Consider the following 20,594-nt stretch of genomic DNA (forward strand, 5'->3'; position numbering starts at 1 on the left):
TCTAAATTTTTTAAGTCACATATTTTTTACGAGCGCATACATATGCACATAGAGAAACGTATATATACTCTATATATTTTTATACTTATTTGTATGCGTTCGTTTGTGTACATACGCATACATGCACGTATGCAATACTTGTATGGACACATATGGGAGCTAACATCCTTAATTGAACTATTTTCATCGAAATAGAATTCGTATTGATTAGTTTGCATTAAGAAATAGTTATATCAGTTTCCCTTGCGATGTAATTCATAATGTAATATTATTGTTTGTTTTACCGATATATTTTACTCAAGTACTATAAGTAATTCAATTTTCAAATTTTGTTCGATAAACTCGTCACGCGAGCACATGTTTTCGTCTTATTATTTTTACTACTAATATCATAATTAATATAAAAAACAAAGTTTAGTTTTGAAATATTTAAATAAACAATTTTATGTTATATCTTCTTACCCGATCGTATTTGGAATTATTATTAAATGAACTAGTAGTTTGGCAGGGATAAAATTCATTGTAGATTTAATTTATCAATTATAATGAGTAATTAATTTAGTTCGTTTTAAAAATTTATAAAAGAAAAAAAATATTATAAAAAATAATATCAACTGCATTAGAAATAATAATTATTGTATTTAATAATTTGGGAATCCTTCATAGTATTGTGAGAGGTCTACAAGATGCAATAAGTGGAGCATTTTATATTAGACTCATTGCAATTTATTTTTTTTCTTAATATACACTTGGGTTATATACTGTGGCAGACAAATCACATATCTATTGAATTACGGTAATCAAAACCTTTGATTATTCAGTGTGATTTTGAATAGTTTGCCCATTTTGTGTTCTACTAGTTCCTGATTTAGTAGAATTTTTTTTTCTGTGTGTGACAATCTTATACTTAGAATGCATCTACACAACATCTACATTAGTTTCATTTAGTATTTGCTTGGGTCTAAGATGTGCCTTGTACCTGGCTATAATTCTTTTTTTTTATTGTTCGATAGATTTTTTTAAATCTCCATCAAATATTCCATCTCTTATGGCCTCTCTGTCCACTTCCATATATGCATGTAAATATTACTCCTGAATCAATGCTTCTTCGTTCATTCTTTTTATTTCTTGTAAGCTTTTAAATTTTTCTTCCACTTCCTTTATTTTATGTAAATTGGGAACAATTACACTTGGGATAATTGTTCCAGTAATTATGATTAGATTTCTGCAATTTTATTCATTGTCGTGTTTCTTTTACGTTTAACCATTTCTCTTTTAATTACTTCTATGCATGTATCGTATCACTCTTGGTGGCGTAGATTCTAATATTTCTAGTCTAATTTTAGCAGCAACATACCTATTCTCAACATTATTCGTTTTATGGTTAAGTTTGCTTTTAGGCAAAGCGACATCTATACGATAAATCTGAAACTTTACCTACGGAACACTGCGCATGCGTAGATGAGAGATCTAGTGACGCTGTGTCCTGTCTGTGGGTGCCGCGACACTCCGCGGTCTGCGTTTGATTCATATCAGGTATTTTGCAATTTAGCAGAAAGAAATCAGTGAAAAATGTCGACCTTACCACACAGCAAGAAGCGCGTCTGCTACTACTATGACAGTAAGTGAAAAAAATTGAAGAATTTTATACTAATTTATGATCCCGCGAAAACATCATACACGCACGGAGGGATTGTCAAAATGTGTTTGTGCTGTCCGCGCTTGTATCGTGTACAGCAGATTTATTTCCTCTCCTGTAACCAATTCTAATGGATTTTCATTGTAATTAGCTTTGTCCATTTTCTCCATAGCTCTAATACTTTCGTTTCTTTCCCGTTGCTTGCCATTTCTCGCATTTATTCCGCCTCCTTGCACGGTTTTGGCCGCGTTAAAACGAGAGATTCACAGGTATAGCTCCGTGTTACCGTACTTTGAACGAAGAAAGAGCGTCGGCTTTACCTATCTGCCTTTTTAGCAATTACAGTGCATTCAATGATATTTTCTACTTTTCTATTATTTTTCAATGTAAATGTTTCTAGCTTTATTTTTGCTTATGTTTACGAATTTATAATACACCATGATATACGGATTGTCTATAAATCATTAGAATTTAATAATGAATACTCGTTATAACAACGAATTATGAATTACATTTATTTTACTCTTAATTGGATACGGCGTGTATCGTTCCAATGATTAAAATTGATTTTATTCGATGATAGTACAGTTACGATAAAATTGTGTCAATCATTTGAACGAAACAAACCAATTGTAGGTTATGAAAAAATATTGAGAAATTATACAAAATTTTCAATTAATATGAACAAAAATACACAGATTTACAAACATGTTTGAAATGCATTCAAACTAATAAAAAAATAATAATGTTTTGGGCATATATACAAGAGATAACACTTTTTCGGTTCGGTTACGCGAAAGATTCTCAAATATATTTCGGTTGACCGTATTGTAGCCAGTAATACAGATATTGGTTCTAAGTTCTATATTTATAAATCGACTTGCAAAACAAATTATTTTCTTTTTGTAAGTTTTTGCGATTCTCTTAAGCAAATAAAAAAAATAGTTATGCTTTAGGTGATATTGGAAATTACTACTATGGGCAAGGACATCCAATGAAGCCGCATCGTATAAGGATGACACATAATTTACTTCTTAATTATGGTCTTTACAGAAAGATGGAAATATACGTAAGAATTGTTTATCAATTGTTATAATTTTGTAGCCTGTATGTATTGTCTAAAGTGAAATAATATAAAAAAATATTAATATTATACGAGCATTATTTATAAATAATTCAGTATTTAATAGTTATAAATAATTTTATTTTTTTTTGTTTAGCGACCTCATAAAGCTACAGCAGATGAAATGACAAAATTTCACAGCGATGAATATATTAGGTTTCTGAGATCCATAAGGCCTGATAATATGTCAGAGTATAACAAACAAATGCAACGATGTAAGGCTATATACTTAATCTTCATACTTGTAGTGAAAATTTAAATTGTATTTGAACAGTGCAATAATACCTTGTTTCTTCTATAGTTAATGTTGGAGAGGATTGCCCTGTATTTGACGGTTTATATGAATTTTGTCAATTATCAGCTGGTGGCTCCGTAGCTGCTGCTGTAAAACTTAACAAACAAGCCTCGGAAATTTGTATAAATTGGGGTGGTGGTTTACATCATGCTAAAAAGAGTGAGGCATCTGGTTTTTGTTATGTTAACGACATTGTACTAGGAATTTTGGAACTGCTTAAATATCATCAAAGAGTTTTATATATTGATATTGATGTTCATCATGGTGATGGAGTAGAAGAAGCTTTTTATACCACTGATAGAGTAATGACAGTTTCCTTCCATAAGTATGGTGAATATTTTCCTGGTACTGGTGATCTCCGTGATATTGGAGCAGGAAAGGTAACAAATGTGCCAATAATAGAAATGAGGTATGTTGCATTCTATAAGATTGTATACTCATGTATTTTTTTTTCTTCACAGGGAAAATATTATGCTGTTAACATACCATTAAGAGACGGTATGGATGATGAAAGTTACGAGTCAATATTTGTACCTATTATTTCAAAAGTGATGGAAACATTTCAGCCCTCTGCAGTTGTTTTACAGTGTGGTGCTGATTCATTGACAGGTATAGTTTTGTATATACATGAACATAATTTTATGAGAAAAACATTTGTTTTAACATGGTACATACTATTGTAGGAGATCGATTGGGTTGTTTCAACTTGACAGTGAGAGGTCATGGCAAATGTGTTGAGTTTGTAAAAAAATATAATTTACCCTTTTTAATGGTTGGCGGTGGTGGATATACCATCAGAAATGTGTCTAGATGCTGGACGTACGAAACATCGGTAGCTCTTGGCTCTGAAATTGCAAATGAATTACCTTACAATGATTATTTTGAATATTTTGGACCCGATTTTAAATTACATATTAGTCCTTCAAACATGGCAAATCAAAATACTCCTGAATATCTTGAAAAAATTAAGTATGTTTTATTAAAATATAGAAAAATATATAGTTATCTTTTGTTATAAAATGTTCTTTATTTTATTAGTTTGAATATTTTTATAGGACCAGATTATTTGAGAACCTACGAATGTTACCTCATGCACCAGGTGTACAAGTTCAACCAATTCCAGAAGATGGTGCAGTTATCGAAGATTCAGAGGCTGAGGAAAAAGTAAATCCGGATGAACGATTACCACAACGAGATTTAGATAAAAGGATACAACATGAAAATGAATATAGCGATAGTGAGGAAGAAGGGGAAGGAGGACGAAGAGACAATAGGTCGTTTAAGGTAATATTTATTATTTCTGCAAGCATAAATAAGTTATTTGTTTACATTCTCATTTGACTGAATCGGTAAAATGTTACATATGTGTTAAACACTTTTATATTTAAATTATAATTATTTCTTATTTAAAAGGGTTCCAGAAAACGACCTCGTTTAGAAAAAGGTCAAGAAGGTATAGAGGGTGATCTTAAAAAAGAAGAGGACATAAAATCGGAACCAAAAGGTATATGCATTTAATGTTACTATACAAGATTATGCTTTTACTTCTATTTTTGTTTTTATTAGAAACATTAATGCTTTACAGAAAATGAGAAAGATGAAAAAGCTAATGTCACAAACGAGGAAACAAAGAAGGATGGCGGGGCGAATCCCTGATAAATGGTTGTCGTTGAATATTTAAGAAATTGGAAAAAGTCCTTATTTAAATCAAGTATAGATAAGTATAGGTAACTTAAGTCAAAGAACATACGATGTACGCTGCCTCGAACTCGGTATACGATTCTAAATCATCATTATAATTTCTTATTATTCTAATGTTGGCATATATCGATTGAATTCGTGGCAAGCGACATTGTTATCACGTACACGTATGAGCGTGTGATTGACTCCAAGCGCTCTGCAATTTTAATTATTGTCTCATTAAATTTACAGACGTTTTCCGATATTCTTAAATTGACAATTCATCGAGTGACCGATTCTTAAAATATTTTTGGAATCGGACGGTATCTTGAATAACCTGTCGAATTTTATGATCTAATAAAATCCATCTTTGTATACATTTATACAGAATAACATAACTAGTCAGACGAGGCAAATACCTTGACTGTACAAAGAGTTTTCATACCGATAAAACCTATACATTTTGTAACATTTGTTTGATGTGTCCAATGAGATCATAAGATACTGACAGTATTTCAAGATATTTAGATTTACAATTAGCATGTTCCGATAAATCATGCAAAAATATAATAATTGTAACATTTTGGACGCTCGAAGTCCTTTTTCTAATTATTCATTACTCGCAGTGTGATCTTGATTAAACCGTTTAATAAGCGCATTGAAAGAAAAAGCGATTGAACAACGGGCAAGTATTAGGGGTTAACAAATTTTTTTGCTTCCTATTCTTGTACATAACGTAAAATCAGGTTTAAATGAAGTCCTACATGCAATAATACTATACGATAACAATAACGATATTCGTTTTGATATGTAAAGTATTTTATTTTATATGGGAGAAATTGAATGATCAGCAAAGAAGAAAGTATGGAGAAATTAGGACAGTCAATGAACGTATTGAATTCAAATATAGATGTAGAATCTTAATCATAAATTAAGCAAAAGTAATTGTAAGAGTTCAAAATTACATATGTAACGCGGTCGATTTATATCTGTATACTGAGGTTGCGAAAGCACTCTCGTTCGAAAAAAAAAAAAGCTAAAAGAAAAGCGTCACACAGATGCATCTATAAAATTGTTACCCTCCAATCGTATTACTTTGGACGTTTGTGCGAGAGACAAAAATACATTAATAACATTGTGTACATAAAATTTAACTTTTTGCGCCTCAAAAATATTTCAGAAGCAGATTAAATTCGACTAGTTGCATGATGACAGATAATTGATCGAAAGAGAAATATATGTCGATTTATCTAGTTGTAATTAAGTACCTACCACTACTTGTAATTAATTATCCACCACGACACAAAGACAAATTCGATATAATATTGCGTATATCTAAGTCGGTTTGAGATAGATCAAGTACGATATACATATATAAATATATATATATATATATATTTATGTCCATACATGAATAACACGAATGTTTTTAAATATTTATAATAAAAAATAAAGAAATCTACCGCGTGTATTGGTGAATTTACTTTTTCGCCACGCGGATTAATGGTGGGTGTGTTTTCTGTTGTACCAAAATGGTCGCAGTCTTAAGAAGCCGACAGACGATTCCGATGGTTTTTTACAATCTGGCTCGTAAAAAGTATATTTTATCAAAAGCGTGACGTTCAAAGCACGATTTCGATACGTCCAATATGATAACGACTTCCACTGTTCTTTTTATACGTAGTACTATCAAATGTACAATAATAATGAAATCCCAGTTCTAACCTCACAGTTGAAAAAGCTTATGCTTCAAGACATAAAAACAACGCACGAATGACTATTACCTATGTATGTTATGAAATCCTAAGATTTTCATTAAATAGCATAATATTGCTATCTATTTAGTCGAAAAAATTTATCTGAAGAAAGACAATTTAATGGTCATTAGACATCAAAGACATTGAAAAATCTAAAATATTAATGTCGATGCAAGTATTGCCATACGAATTAAAGCAAACCGTTTAGATTTATACAATCTATGAAAATGATTTCTCAATTATCGCATGTTATGACTCTTGCAAACAGCATTATTGGAGTAAGCGTTCTTGCAATGCCATTTTGTTTCAAGCAATGCGGCATTGCTTTGGCTACTTTGGTGTTATTAATAAGTAGCGTTTTGTCCAGACTTGCTTGTCACTTTCTTATCAAGTCAGCTGTAATGTCAAGAAGACGAAATTTTGAGCTTCTTGCTTTTCATGCATTGGGTCATATGGGAAAATTTTTGGTGGAACTGTTTATCATTGGTTTTCTTGTGGGAACGTGTATTGCTTTCTTTGTTGTTATGGGTGATGTAGGACCACAAATTGTAGGAAAAGTGATAGATAAAAATCCAGAAGATATCAGAACTAGTTTACTCATAACAACAAGCGTTTTTATAGTTTTACCCTTGGGACTGCTTCGAAACATTGACAGCTTATCCAGTCTTTGTACTGCTACAATTATCTTTTACCTTTGTCTTGTATTAAAGGTAAATAATTTGTTTTACTTTAAATACAAATTTTGAATAATTAAATATTCATTATATATAATTTATGTTTGTTACTAGACAATGACAGAATCTATGCAACATATTTTTGTTGGAGATTGGTATGAACATGTATATTATTGGAGACCATCTGGTATACTCCAGTGTATTCCTATCTTTTCTATGGCTTTATTTTGTCAAACTCAACTGTTTGAAATATATGAGACCATTCCTAATGTGTCATTAGAGAAAATGAATGACGTTGTACGAGGTGCATTAAATATATGTACTATTGTATATCTATGTGTTGGATTTTTCGGTTACATTGCATTTTGCACACAACCTTTCACAGGTATTTATAAAGACCTAAATGCATGTTATTCTTCCAAGTCCTACTAATTTATTATTGAATTTGTAGGCAACATACTAATGAGCTTTGAACCTAGCTTGTCATCTGAAATGATCAAAATGGGATTTGTGTTTTCTATTGCATTTAGTTTTCCTCTAGTCATTTTTCCATGTCGTGCAAGTTTAAACTCTCTTTTATTTCGCAGGGTTTGTATAGTTGTAGTGATATATAATAATAGTAAAATACTATCATTTAGCAATTACATGTCCAACTTTTTACAGGTACACACTCACGAGCCATCTATAAGTTATTTACCAGAAACAAGATTTAGATGTCTTACTATCGCAATTGTGTCTGTTTCTCTGATTACTGGCATTCTAATACCAAATATCGAATTTGTTCTTGGTTTAGTGGGATCTACAATTGGAGTAATGATATGCCTAATATTTCCAGCAATGTTTTTCATATCCATTAGTAGCAAACATACTAATGAGAGATTATTAGCACAAGTGAGATTATTAAGTAAATTCATTCAATTTATCACTATTTATTTGTTTATGATTAATGTTCGCTTATTAATATGTTGTTAGATAATATTATTTATTGGTATCTGCATTATGATTCTCAGTACATATGCAAATGTGTATGCATTAGAGGAATCTACTAATACAAAAGCATCAGCAACAACAAACAAGCCCCTTAATCAAATTAATAATTTACCATTAAATTTGAACAAAGATGATATTAATGCAATTGTGAATATTCCCAATAATCCTGAAATTCTACCGGATATTAAAGGTATTAAATATTTAAATGCACATTGATAGTGGTATTAATAATAACAATATTAATTTTCAGAAAAAATAAATCAGATGCCGGACTTAAATATTCTTGATAAATCATTGAACCAAAAGACAAACGATGTGCGACAGGAACCACCGATTCCAGTAGAACGCATAGTTGTCGCAGAGAATTCAGCAGTAGAAACGCAAAAGTCTGTCGAAAATATAGTAGTCACGTTTGCTCCAGTGATAAGAAAAGTTGTACAGGAGATAAACACATTGAATAAAGATCTTAATAAGGAATCAAAAAATATAATGAAAAATGAAATTGTAAAAACAGTAGAATCTGTTACAGTAAAAGTAGGAGAAGAAAGCAATGCTGTAGAACTAAAAGAGAGTTTTGTAGATGTACAAAAAGTTGATAATCTCATAAATTCGGATGCAATTAAGAAAGAAGAAACAGAATTAGCTGCTGATGCAGAGGCTGGTAACATAATAGCTGACAACCGGCTTGAAAAACTTAGAAAGACTTTGGAAAAGCATAAAGAAGAACAACTACAAATGATGCAGGAACAAAAGGAAATATTAAAAGATATTAAGGAACAAAAGCAGGAAATTGAGAGACAGAAACAAAGGATAATAAAGGATACACAAGAGCTTAATGAAAGTGAAAAAGAATTAAACCTTTTTAATCAAAAATCTGCTTTAAAAGTAAACCATAATTTTACAAATCCAATTGTTAAAAGTATTGAAGAATCTTTAAAAGAAGTAAAAATGAATAATGACGAAAAAATTGTTGATACAAAATCTGAAGGAGTAAGATTGAATGAACAGTCTAAAGAAGTAAATAACAATGACAAGTATAAAATTAAGCTTTCAGGCATAAATGGATTTAATATTCTTTCTAAAAATGGGAACATGAACAGTGATCGAAATATTCAAATGGATATTCAAAACGAGAACATAAACAAAACGTCAAGTGGTAAAACCATTAATGAAGAAAAAATCAAAGAAGCACAAATAAGACCAAGTAATTCACAAGAATTACCGAAAGGACCCATTTTAAATGCTTTGACAAAACGTGGATTGCAAAAATCTATTCCTACTAATAAATTAATAAATAATAACGAAAATGGTAACACACTCTCTAAAACTAATAATAACCCTAATGATTTTAATTCTGACTTACAAAAAAATTTGAGTTTAAAAACTAAGAATCAACAAGTGCAGCATGAATATTCTTTACCCATTGCATTGAAAATGCGAAATCAAACAAAAATCGACAATTCGCCTATTTTATTGGAAAATAAGTCCGATGAAAATATTCAAGCAATCCGCAGAGATATTTTGGAGAATCATGAACGTGAGAAACGAGATATCAATACAAATGTAGAAGAAACTAATGCCAAAGTTACGAGTGATATTTCAGATAAAAATACTGAATATTTAATAAAAAATTCTACCTTACAAGATGATCATGAAAAATGTTTCAACCATAATGAAAATATAGACGGAAATATAGCCAGTAAATCAATGGAAAGGTTAAGCGAAAACTCATCTAAAAGTGATTTGATCGAAGCACCATTGATTAAAACCAATATATTCTTATCCCAGCAAGAAATTGCAAATGCGATTTCTGTAGATTCGAATATTGCTGTGAGAGGAGACTATGTCAAAGTAAAACAAAGGGATTTAAAGTCCGTTGATACTGATGAAGATTGTAATATTTAAATCTCTGGAGACCTGATTAGGAATAGTACATACAACATAATATATGTGTGAAAATTTTATTTTATAAATAGGAAATTGATGTTGTAATTTTTTGTTACTGTTCCTTTCAACTGTACTTGTAAGTTACATATGTATAGTAGATAAATAATTTTAATCTTAATGAACATTATTTATATTGTCGATTATCCTGTATATCGTCATACATATCGCTCTCCGTTTACATAATAATTATCCGTGAATAAATATAGTTATAAATATATTTTTACATTAAATAAAGTGTTATAATTTTCCCCAATCTATTACTTAAAATAATATTAATGTTAATTAATATTATATAAAAAGTAGCGTTAAAAATTTTATGAAATAGGTCTTACGCAGACCCGAAACAAAATGGTCGTTTTTTAATGTAAATCTTCATTTTACTCTTGATTTCAGAAAATAATCAGGATTATTTAAAGATCAAATAAACATCGTGTCGTTATTAAACGACACCCTCTACTCCCCCCTTACTCCACAGATGGCAACGTATACATTTCCATAATTTCGAACGCCATTTGGATCGAGTATCTTGGAAGAGGGCTCTGTAGTAGTGTTGTTGAAACGGTTTTCGGATACTTAATTATTCGCATTGTATACAAGAAATATATATTAAAGTGTCATTATACAAGTACAATGATTTGTAAGTAGATCTCCTTTCTCGTAAAATATAAAATAAAAATACACATCAAAGTGATTTAATATTAATATTACCATTGAACAAAATTAATGTACAAGCACAGAGAATGATGCACTCTTGTTTTAGCATCACTTAAAATAGTGGATTGGACTCCTGCTCACTTTATCGAAAACCGCCCAAATTGCAACAAAATTTTGGAAAATCCGGATGTTTTAAAGGAAATTCCTTTATTAAATAATGCACCTCTACATAATTTTATGGATCGTCAATTGGTCAGGTTCAGAGGAATGATTCAAGACATGCATAATCCTGAATATTATTTCCAACAATACGAAGTCAAAGATAATCAAACTGAAACTCATGAAATTAGATGTGGAATGTATGCAGACTCTGCTCAGTGCTTGGTAATTATACAACTGAAATGCTGTGTCATATGGCCCATTGGTACATTATCTTATCCATGTCTAAATTCTGTAGACATTCCGGATTAATGGGAAGGGCCTATAGTAAATAATTATGGTAGTTCCAGGTGTGAGGTGCTAGAAGAATAGTTTATCTCATGTATAAAACTGCCAACAATAGTTAGTTTATAGCATAAATATCTTGTAATCAACGTATTTCTAAAGTTCCTTTTATTTGAAAATTAATATTTCAATATTTTTATTAGCCACATGAAGAGATTCTGGTAGATTCTGAGAAAAATCAGAATGCAGAAAGACATACTTGTGTTGTTATATCGATACCTGGTTTGAACAATTGGGCAGAGGAAAAGTATGAATGGTCTTTTTATCAAAATTCAAAAGCAGTCAATAGTCACAAAAGAAATCTGGATGAAAATAGCTATGTAACTATGGATTGTGCCGAGCCTATTCAAAAAAAGGAAAAAGTTTCATCGAACAAAGATGGTGAAAAAATGGATACTACTGAGCACGATACAAGGCAACAAAATATATTTTCAAAGGAATTCATATTAAACTTTCCCATTTCTATAGATAATGGTAAAGCTTGTATTGTAAAGGTTATTTGATACTTTATTTGCTTTCATTTTCATAATAATAAAATATTAATAATTCATAAATCATGTAAAACAGTTTCTTTAATACATATAGTTGTGTATTTATTTATAGATATACGAGGATACAGCTTTAAAATTAAACGAAGTTATTGAAGTAATAGGTTTTGTATCTTTGGACCCTCTTCTAAGTACTTTTCACAAATGTGACGATACCATGACAGAAGCTGAAATGAACGTTCACCATCCACCTGCTTCTCTCATTCCTCGGTTACATGCTGTAAAAGTAATTCATTTATCTAAACAAAATATCGAAAATGCTCCAGAAATAATATCTAAAGCACAATTGATTAGAAGTGATCTCCATTTGGTATTAAATCAACTTCTCTTTGGAGATCATCTAGCTGCTGACTATCTAATTAGTCATTTACTTTCTTCAATGTAAGTATTGAAGTTCTTTTTATAATTTCATAGAGAAATTGAGCATTAGATTCAGGAAAGTATTATTTCCATTTTAGTTACATGAGGAGAGATACCTTTTGTCTTGGTACTTATCCATTAAATATAACACATTTTCCTATTATTGAATATAATACATTTGTAAAGGATTTATATAAATTTTTAACAATACTTGTAGAAAAGAGTTATTTATTGGAACTTACTCTGGAAAATTTAAACGATTTAAGCTTATCGCCAAAGTAAGTAAAACATTATTAGGTACAATCCTCTTGTGTAAGACTGGTTAAAATTAGAAATAAGAGCATTTATGTATTTGTTTCTAGGCAAGACTACAAATGCAGTAGGTTAACCAGTGGAGTGTTTCAACTTAGCGACAACACTCATCTTGTAATAGACGAGACAGGGTTAACTACTGGTCAAGTTTCACAAGCCGGGCGAGAAAATTACAGTACGATTTGCGATTTAATTAATTTCCAAAGTGTAAAGTACGACTTTACATTTTATGAAATAAAATACGAGACAGACATTCCGGTTCTAATTTTATCAGAAGCTAAGTCATTTATTCCCGTGCGTAATAATTTGTATAAATGAATTATCTTGATTAATTCACTCAAATGAAAAATGTAAATAATATATGTTTATTTTAGTGTCAAACTCAAGTTCCATTGAAGGTAAATTCGGAATCGAAAAACAGATATCCACAAGTACTGGAAATGGCGGAGCAGTATTTAAAAGATGAAAATAGATTAACAAATATTCGTCGGTATTTAAAATTTGTAAAGAATATGAAGTTCGAATTCAACGATGATATTGTAAAGGTAGTACATAATACATGTTGCGTTTTGTATATTAATATTATACTACTGTTTTGTATAATAATTGAACCCCCCTTTTTTTTAGGAAATTCAAAATGATTTCGTACAAATGAAACAGACAAACAAAAATATAAATATCGATCATTTACACTCGTTAATGGTCCTAGCTAGATTATTGTCGTTGTCGTATGGATTAAACACATTAACTACAGAGCATTGGAAAAAAGCTGTTCAAATGGAATTAGAAAGATTAGATAGATTACCGAAGAAGGCATAAATATGAATGGTACAAATGATAGGCATGATAATGTTAAATATATTCCTTTATTGTATTTTTATACATTCGTATGGAAGTTTGTAGTTCTTTTCTGCATCTCTGTAACTAGTATCTAAACTGAAGAAGATTGTGTATCTTTTAACATTCATGTCTAACCAATGTACCAATTTACGAAATGGTAAACGAGAACTACCGAAAGCTTTACTACACTGAACTAAAGCGTTCCAAGAGCGGTTGTAACATCTACTATTGAAATACATTAATTTACACATTCGCTAAATTCCATTTCATACATTCGAAGTAATATTTATTTAAACTTGTTATCAGTTTAGAAATGGAAATAGCAGATTGTTATTTCGTTCGTCTATTCTTAGAAAATGTTTCTGCATGGAAATATTTTCAAGAAATACTCGACTTAAATATAGTACATTAACATATCGTACGAGAAACGATTTTACGAGATCGTAAATATTAAATAAGCCCGCGCGCTCCCACCTCGTATCGCGATAAAGACCTCGTTCCCGATAACGGCATCAAGAATGGTGTTTCCCGGCATAAAATTCTTTGTTTCAAAAAATTAAAAGAAGCACTTTTGATTCCATTTTATTTTAAGTTATCCGTCGACAATATAAAATTGAAAATAAATTAAAGACAGCATTAATTTACATTTTCATTGACGTTCGTACAATTTTCTGCGTCGAACATTTTCGTTGTTCGTAAAAAGATTGTCATTATTTGAAGCGCGCACGAAGCGTTGCCTCTGTCCTTCGTATAGAATTCCGAATCGAATCTTCGACAGACTGGTAGAACTTACGCTCGTATTTGTTCAGTTTCGTGAATACGCACATCGTCCAAAACTTTCTGCACCGCAGCCGCGTCCCGTAGCTTACCGAGCCTCTCCTCGCGTTCTTTTCTTATCAACTCTAGTCCCTTTCTCGCGGCTTGGGCGTACCTTTTCGACAGAGCTACTTCTCCTTTTGCTCCTGGAATATGTCCCGTGTAACCCACGATCGGTGGTCTTTCAGGAGAGACTTCATAATCTGCAACAACGATTGTTCGATAAATCACGCTAGAGCAATGCTTCTCGAACTTTGTCCTCCCGCGGACCTCCTCAACGAAGAAAAACTTTTGGTAACAGTTTGAAAGTCAAATTATATTCTTCGGGTGAGAACTATTTTACTGCGAAAGAAAAGTCCAAAAAAAATTTACCATCTTCTGTTACTCTTCTGCACAGAAGCGGAATGAACTCTACTGAACGATGCTTCTAAAAAATTAATCGACGAACGTTTTCGATGCGGACGATAAGAATCGACGTTAATCGTCGGGAAATTATAATTATCGCGAAACGATAATTCGAATACGTACGAAAAGTCGTACGATTTCGTTCGTGATCGTGATCGATCTCGATGGCCACGTTATCTGCTCTCGCCCGGGACAAAAGATTTCTGGGATCGCATCTCTCGGCCTGAGCCCTCATAGCGTCCCTACGTGCTCTCAATTTGCTTTGATTTTCACGCCATTCCCTGGCCCCTTCCTCCACGGCTCTCATAAAGGATAGACCGTACCTGCTATTAAATCCAGGAATATATCCTATAATTGAACGATTAAATGTTTCTTAATTGCGCCCGTGTAACGATACACCCGCGGCTACGAGTCTGTACGCGTGAAAATCGCGACAAAGATCGTGTTCAATTTCCTTTACCCGTGTATCCAAGGATGTACGGCGGCGCTTTGAATAAATGCGCGTCGGTTTTCCAATCTCTTCTGATATCGTCTTTCCCGCAAGGAATCGATCCATTTTCGTGCACGTCCCTGCTCGAATTTGGTCGGTAAGGTCCCGTCTTGAGGATTTTCTTTTCGAGTAATTCCTGCGCGAAGTAATACTCATGGTGCTATCAACTTTACTAAACGAGCGTGGTTTGCTCTCGTTTAAGTTTCTCGCTCGAGTCGCCGTAGATCTCGATCGCTCTTACCTTCATAATTTCTTCCGTACTGGCACCGAATCGTTTTCCGACTCGAAACTTGAGGGTGGGACAGTGTCCGGTGTAACTAAACGAACGAAACGTATTCGGTGAACATACAGCGCGTATCGTTTGCATTGAAAGGTCTAAATACAATGTTTATTCGTTGAGGACAGGTGACTCGTGGTCGACACGTGGCATTTAAAGTAGCGGGATAAAGCATTGTTAGCAAACGAGAAGCGTCGATGCTTCGTTTCTCTTGTAGACGGTAGTCTCGCTCGCTCTCGCTTTCGAGTAGCACGAGTGAATAAGAAATGGTGGGGGAGAACGACCAAAACTCTCAGCGTGTAGTTTCAACCTAACTCTCAACGAATAAATCACCGTAATCCAAATACGTAGCCCAAACGAGCGCAAATTATTTCATCGTAAACGTGTACGATTGTAAATTTTCGGCTCCCTTCGGTACGATACTTGCATTCGGTGAGGATGGAACATTTATTTTTATTATCGAGATCGTCCCTTTAATTACTTATGTCCGAAATCACGATTACGTGATCGGCCGGTGGTGGTGAGGCTCGTGTTTGTAACAGTACATACGTACGTGCGCTTACACGATTCGAACGATTTCCGTTCCGTCGCGGATGGTCGGACTTGGCTCGATCGAAAGGAACCAGACGCTTTCTAAAACAATGTACTCGCAGAACCGTAAAAGTGGACTACCGGTGACCCAGTAAATCGAACGGATAATTATTCCGCGACGGTCACGATGCACGACGCAGAACTGGCTCGTGAATCCTCCGGCTCGGCCGAGAGAGTCGTTCGAACCTCAGAATCTATATCGAATTCTACGTAAAGAGTGATCTGATTCCACATTGGACGATCTTACGGGATTACAAGATCAGTGTCAAGGTGCCGACATCGATCTCGTTGTCGCGAGAACGCGCGATGGATCCGTATAAGATTACTAGGTTACCGGCGTAGAGAAAAAGATACCTCGCTTTGTAACCGTTACGTACTCCGTTCTCGGCGTTTAAAACACGATCGTTTACCAAGCAAATACGCGTCCGACTTAATTCGGGACGAATCATTGTTATCGCGAAGGGTTTACCTTGACGGGAAAGTTTCTCGTCCGAATCGATCGACACGCGCGCAAATGGATAAATTCACAAGTGGTAGGTTTTGTGCGTGATTTCCTCGCGTGGTGGAATCACCGTGTAAAGCGTTTTGGTGCCAGGACCGGTACCAGTTACCTCGTGTAATTTACCTCGTGGCGTAGATAGTACTTTTGAAACTGCGTTTTCGCGCGCGAAACAGCTAGATGCGTTCGAAATAAAGTTCGAGGCAATTCGTTTCGATAATAATAGATCGAAAGCAATTACAGACTTCCCGTTGGTGTGTTACTACTTTTGAGAAAAGTTTCAAACAAGTTTCTAACGGGTATAGATCGTTCCTAGTGGGGAAACGTTTCGTTTTAAATTGCTAGCAAGTTTGTCGGCAAAGCCAACGTGTGATGGCTGAACGTTCGAATTTCGAATTTCCATCGATACTCGAAACTTTGGTCTCCGATCGATAGTATCGGGTTCGGGCGATACGAATCGAGGGTTAAAGTCTCGATCGTTGAAAGATTTCACGACCGTAAATGGACCGTTTCGTAAATCGTTCTTATCGAGCTTCGAATCGATTCTCTACTTCCTCGCGTCCTGTTTCACGGTCAGTCGAACAAAGAATCGCTATTCCTCGTCGATTCGACGATAATCGAATGGTACCGCGCGAGTTATCGTTTACGCGTCGTGCACGCATACCGGGCGCACGGCGCAATCAACAAGACTGAATCGACAAGACTGAATCGACAATGGGGAAACATCGAAAGAAGGTTACGGTTCGATTACCTCTCGTGTGTACCGGTAGTCCGTGGAACAATAGTAAAAGTGAAAAGAGCTTTCTTTCAACGAATCTGTTCGTGCGCGCGCATGATAGTTACACTCGTCTGCCCTCGGCAGCCCCGAGACGCGCTTACCTACGTACACAACCGACTTTCTCATCCTTGGCGTTCGAACACGAGGATCAATTAAAATTCAACGACGACAAATTTATACGATGTCCGATACGATCGTTGCACGCGGTCAAAACTCGACGAATCGAGGTCGCTGGTATTTATCGGAACAATCAAAGTTCTCGCGTTTCGCCGTGTACTCGAGAAGTAACCGATATAAATATTTCGAGTTCGATATTTCGTTTCACGTGTCGCGTGTGCTGCATTCGCGCGGCGTACGCGCGTTACGCAACAAGAGATAAACGAGAAAACATTTAGCATGAATGGTAAGCGTTGCAAATCCAATTAAGCCGTTTAATAAAATACGATGGTAAAGGAGGTCTTTGACGCATAAATTGAATCAAAGTACCCGCTCACGGCGTACGCTTTACTCGCTAAATAAAGCATTGCTGGAAACGAAACGAGTCGGTTCATTCGATCGTAATACGTAAACGGATACAAGCGAATGTCTGAGGCCGCAGTCCCGCTTGTGTAACGCATGGCACAGAACACCATTAAGACGCTCTTACAGTGTCTCTCGAGTCTTTTATTTTTTAATCGTCGTAATTAACTTACCGACTTTTCTATGATTGCTATTTTTTCACGCGGAAAGAAACTTGCGCGTTATATAAAAGCAACCGAACAGGACAAACTGTTCTATCTGAAAATATTATATCATTTAATCGATTCGAAGCGCATCTTGTTCGATTCTTCGATCGCGATCAATGTTGATACGGACACCTTTTTCTTTACAATTGGGTCATTCGTGAAAAAAAATGTGTTATTCATTATATAACCGTTTTATCGTACTGGTACATATTCCTCTATTGTAACACAATCTTTATTCTAGATACGATTACTCTGTGGTCCGAAGATGACCACAAAAAGACGATCGGAAGCGTTAAACGATAAAAGTCTCGGAATGAACGTATACCGCGATAGTTACACTTGAAAAGAATCGCTTTTAAAAAGTAACGCAGAAGGCGGTCGCGGTATTATTATTTCTCGAGTGTTTTTGCTCCATTGTTAAGAATAGATGGCACGTATTATATAATATATCGCTTTGTAGATAATGAATCACTCCGTATGCATAATTGAGAACCGTCGTTGGAAATAAATCAGTGTATACGTTAGGATTAGAAATGGTAATCGATGGTCGGTCGTAAGGAATATTTGAATATGTATATATTCGGGTGTTCGAATTCTTCGATTCGAACCCGATTAAATCGATCGATAAAAGACAATCGATTGTAAACGTCCTTTCGAGTTGTAATATCATTATTGTTGGATTTAATCGTGCCGATTAAAAAACTTCAACGCTTGCCCGAATTGGAATAGTTCCATGCGATAGGTCCATGCGTTGATACGGCCCGTTTATTTCTAAAGGGAATCGGACGTCGTGGTAAAAGTACGATAAAAAAAATCACGTTGTTTACACGAGTGGAAACTGCGGCCTAACGATCGTTCGTTGTTGAAAATCGGACGAATCTTACCCGGGTAAATGAGCGCCATAATTTTGTCGAAAGAAGCGTTTCCTCTGCTCTTCGACGACTGGATCGAAGACCATTTTCTGTTACGTTTGTCGTATCACGATACAGCGCAAAGTAACGTCGTTTGTTCCATCGTCGTTCTCATTTTCCCGCCGATTGTTCCGGATATTTTTGAACTCGTTTCGATCACGGATGCCCGCTACCACGAATCGGACCGTTATGGTAACGAGTCATCGAGAGGAAGGATGAAAGAGCGTCCTGAACGTCGGACGACGCGGAACAATGTATCGTATCGCTCGTGGAACAACGCGAGGCGAGGTAACGAACGAAATGTTACGCACGGCCAGGTATGGCCCGCGCGCTAGTGAAATAAAACTGTATATAGTCGGACTGGAGATACACAACGAGAGAGTTACATTTGATCAAAGACATGCGCCCCTACAATGTTTCGGCGTCAGCCATCCCTTCCTTTCTTCCTTCGAGGGACTCGCTTGGAATACGAGCGACAGAATTACGAGTCTTCACGAATCTAACGAAGGAAACTGTTAAAATTTTTAATTGAATGCCAAACAACTGTCGTTACGATACTGTTCGATCTTCTTTGCTTCGAAGAAACAGAACCGAATAATTTCAATATTGCGTCCCTGATCACGTTTTAACCAAATTTATCTTCTTTTTCTTTTTTGCCTCGAAACTCGACTCATTTTCGACCATACGGGTCTTGCGACAGTATAGATTACCGTTCTCGTTCGTACAAGGACGATTTTAGTCTATGTTATCGACCTGGTTCTTTTTTAACGAGGAATCTCCCCCTTTTTGGTTGTATCGTCAATTATTGAGATAGTATGCTCGTCGAATATTATCCATGTCCAGTATTTATATTACGAAACACTAAGCAACGGTATATTATCGAGTTACTGTAATTTTTTTATGCTGTTTGAGTTAGTTTTCGCGAAGAAGACAAAGGCAAAAATAGGGATGCGATTTTTCAAATCGTAGCTACTATATCGAACGCGTTATCGATGATTTATTCTCGTAAAATGCTTCACGACGTCTCGTCGTATAGTACGACTCAAGATTTACAGCGTAGCAAGTTCGTAACGTAACTCTTTCTCATTGAGAAACATGTATGTAATAAAAATAAACAATTCCACGGTTGACACGTATCGGAGAAACACGACGCGAACCACTTTGCAATCGTAATCGGAAATATCAATGTATCAGCTCCGTTCGGTCACTTTCGATCCTTTTTTCGTTTGCGCTTTTCCGGTTTTCTTTTATATTTTATAGTCACGAACGAGGCGTGCTGCACTTTGCTGTTTGTTTCGCGTTGCATCGGTAACTGGATATGATTCAGTTCGAGGCAATGGTCTCCTAGGAGTAACTCGACTCCGTTACCTGTGAGAAAATCGATATGGGTGGGGGGTGAATGCACGACCACCAGTCTTGAAGAAATCTCGCTTGTATTTATATTATATTAACACGAATTAGTTCAAATTTTATACTCCGTCCGTACGACCTTGTGAACAGATGGTAACTTTGTTTCGTGCATAATTTTAATAAATACCGATATTGTTGGATATTAGATAATCGAATGTTATAATTATCTAACTGAGTCGGAACTGTGCGACAAGCAATTCGAGAATAAACGCTTTAGATTATCTGCGATTAAGTTTTTGTGTCGTGGTTTTTGTTCGCTTAAAAGAAAGTAACAATTTCAAAATTAAGTACGCACTATTAATGGCGAGCTGGTCGTAATATATGAAATATATAAACTATGAAAGTTTAAATTAAAACGACATACATACA

General features: G+C 34.5%; 4 protein-coding genes across 8 annotated transcripts; 3 read left to right on the forward strand and 1 right to left on the reverse strand.

Annotated features, from left to right (window-relative positions):
* The first annotated feature begins 1,468 nt into the window (after positions 1–1,468).
* Hdac1 (histone deacetylase 1) lies at positions 1,469–6,468 on the forward strand. Its single transcript, XM_076316580.1, has 9 exons — positions 1,469–1,621; positions 2,596–2,708; positions 2,860–2,977; positions 3,064–3,437; positions 3,519–3,666; positions 3,741–4,026; positions 4,113–4,341; positions 4,471–4,561; positions 4,643–6,468. The coding sequence occupies exons 1-9, from the start codon at positions 1,573–1,575 to the stop codon at positions 4,711–4,713; spliced, it is 1,479 nt and encodes a 492-aa protein (XP_076172695.1). The 5' UTR covers positions 1,469–1,572; the 3' UTR covers positions 4,714–6,468.
* A 151-nt stretch (positions 6,469–6,619) lies between these two features.
* On the forward strand, positions 6,620–10,063 carry LOC143149321 (uncharacterized). Its single transcript, XM_076316571.1, has 6 exons — positions 6,620–7,204; positions 7,283–7,553; positions 7,620–7,756; positions 7,832–8,059; positions 8,141–8,348; positions 8,409–10,063. Exons 1-6 carry the CDS (start codon positions 6,716–6,718, stop codon positions 10,061–10,063), a joined length of 2,988 nt encoding a protein of 995 aa, XP_076172686.1. The 5' UTR covers positions 6,620–6,715.
* Positions 10,064–10,068: 5 nt separating this feature from the next.
* On the forward strand, positions 10,069–13,582 carry LOC143149323 (mini-chromosome maintenance complex-binding protein). 2 transcript variants are annotated; one of them, XM_076316574.1, is made up of 10 exons: positions 10,069–10,181; positions 10,499–10,742; positions 10,866–11,143; positions 11,407–11,757; positions 11,867–12,192; positions 12,270–12,298; positions 12,389–12,449; positions 12,534–12,777; positions 12,858–13,028; positions 13,111–13,582. In XM_076316574.1, the coding sequence occupies exons 2-10, from the start codon at positions 10,736–10,738 to the stop codon at positions 13,300–13,302; spliced, it is 1,659 nt and encodes a 552-aa protein (XP_076172689.1). In that variant the 5' UTR covers positions 10,069–10,181; positions 10,499–10,735; the 3' UTR covers positions 13,303–13,582. The 2 variants fall into 2 exon arrangements, with proteins under 2 accessions (XP_076172689.1, XP_076172688.1); XM_076316573.1 differs by having other exon boundaries at positions 12,270–12,449.
* LOC143149327 (uncharacterized) lies at positions 11,855–20,133 on the reverse strand. Of its 4 annotated transcripts, XM_076316585.1 has the most exons (7): positions 19,228–20,133; positions 18,789–19,146; positions 15,276–15,351; positions 15,005–15,170; positions 14,668–14,892; positions 14,117–14,342; positions 11,857–12,029 (listed from the first exon to the last, which is right to left on the reverse strand). In XM_076316585.1, exons 2-7 carry the CDS (start codon positions 18,860–18,862, stop codon positions 12,023–12,025), a joined length of 774 nt encoding a protein of 257 aa, XP_076172700.1. In that variant the 5' UTR covers positions 18,863–19,146; positions 19,228–20,133; the 3' UTR covers positions 11,857–12,022. The 4 variants fall into 4 exon arrangements, with proteins under 4 accessions (XP_076172702.1, XP_076172703.1, XP_076172700.1 ...); XM_076316587.1 differs by having other exon boundaries at positions 11,855–12,029; positions 14,255–14,342; positions 18,789–20,133; XM_076316588.1 differs by lacking the exons at positions 18,789–19,146; positions 19,228–20,133 and adding an exon at positions 15,865–18,735 and having other exon boundaries at positions 11,856–12,029.
* Positions 20,134–20,594: the final 461 nt, after the last annotated feature.

The sequence above is a fragment of the Ptiloglossa arizonensis genome, chromosome 7 (assembly GCF_051014685.1).
Source record: "Ptiloglossa arizonensis isolate GNS036 chromosome 7, iyPtiAriz1_principal, whole genome shotgun sequence".
Classification (NCBI taxonomy): Eukaryota; Metazoa; Arthropoda; class Insecta; order Hymenoptera; family Colletidae; genus Ptiloglossa; species Ptiloglossa arizonensis.

Bases quoted from the DNA above. Each gene is read 5' to 3' on its own strand.
- Hdac1 (XM_076316580.1), top strand. From the start codon at position 1,573: ATGTCGACCTTACCACACAGCAAGAAGCGCGTCTGCTACTACTATGAC. The intron at 2,978-3,063 runs GTAAGGCTATAT...TTTCTTCTATAG, and splicing joins TAACAAACAAATGCAACGAT to TTAATGTTGGAGAGGATTGC. The intron at 3,667-3,740 runs GTATAGTTTTGT...ATACTATTGTAG, and splicing joins TGGTGCTGATTCATTGACAG to GAGATCGATTGGGTTGTTTC.
- LOC143149321 (XM_076316571.1), top strand. From the start codon at position 6,716: ATGAAAATGATTTCTCAATTATCGCATGTTATGACTCTTGCAAACAGC. The intron at 7,757-7,831 runs GTTTGTATAGTT...AACTTTTTACAG, and splicing joins ACTCTCTTTTATTTCGCAGG to GTACACACTCACGAGCCATC. The intron at 8,349-8,408 runs GTATTAAATATT...ATTAATTTTCAG, and splicing joins AATTCTACCGGATATTAAAG to AAAAAATAAATCAGATGCCG.
- LOC143149323 (XM_076316573.1), top strand. The intron at 12,450-12,533 runs GTAAGTAAAACA...ATTTGTTTCTAG, and splicing joins GATTTAAGCTTATCGCCAAA to GCAAGACTACAAATGCAGTA. The intron at 12,778-12,857 runs GTGCGTAATAAT...TGTTTATTTTAG, and splicing joins AAGCTAAGTCATTTATTCCC to TGTCAAACTCAAGTTCCATT.
- LOC143149327 (XM_076316585.1), bottom strand. From the start codon at position 18,862: ATGGTCTTCGATCCAGTCGTCGAAGAGCAGAGGAAACGCTTCTTTCGA. The intron at 15,352-18,788 runs GTAAGATTCGTC...TCGTTCGTTTAG, and splicing joins TATGGCGCTCATTTACCCGG to TTACACCGGACACTGTCCCA. The intron at 14,343-14,667 runs GTACGTATTCGA...TCGTTGTTGCAG, and splicing joins ACGAAATCGTACGACTTTTC to ATTATGAAGTCTCTCCTGAA.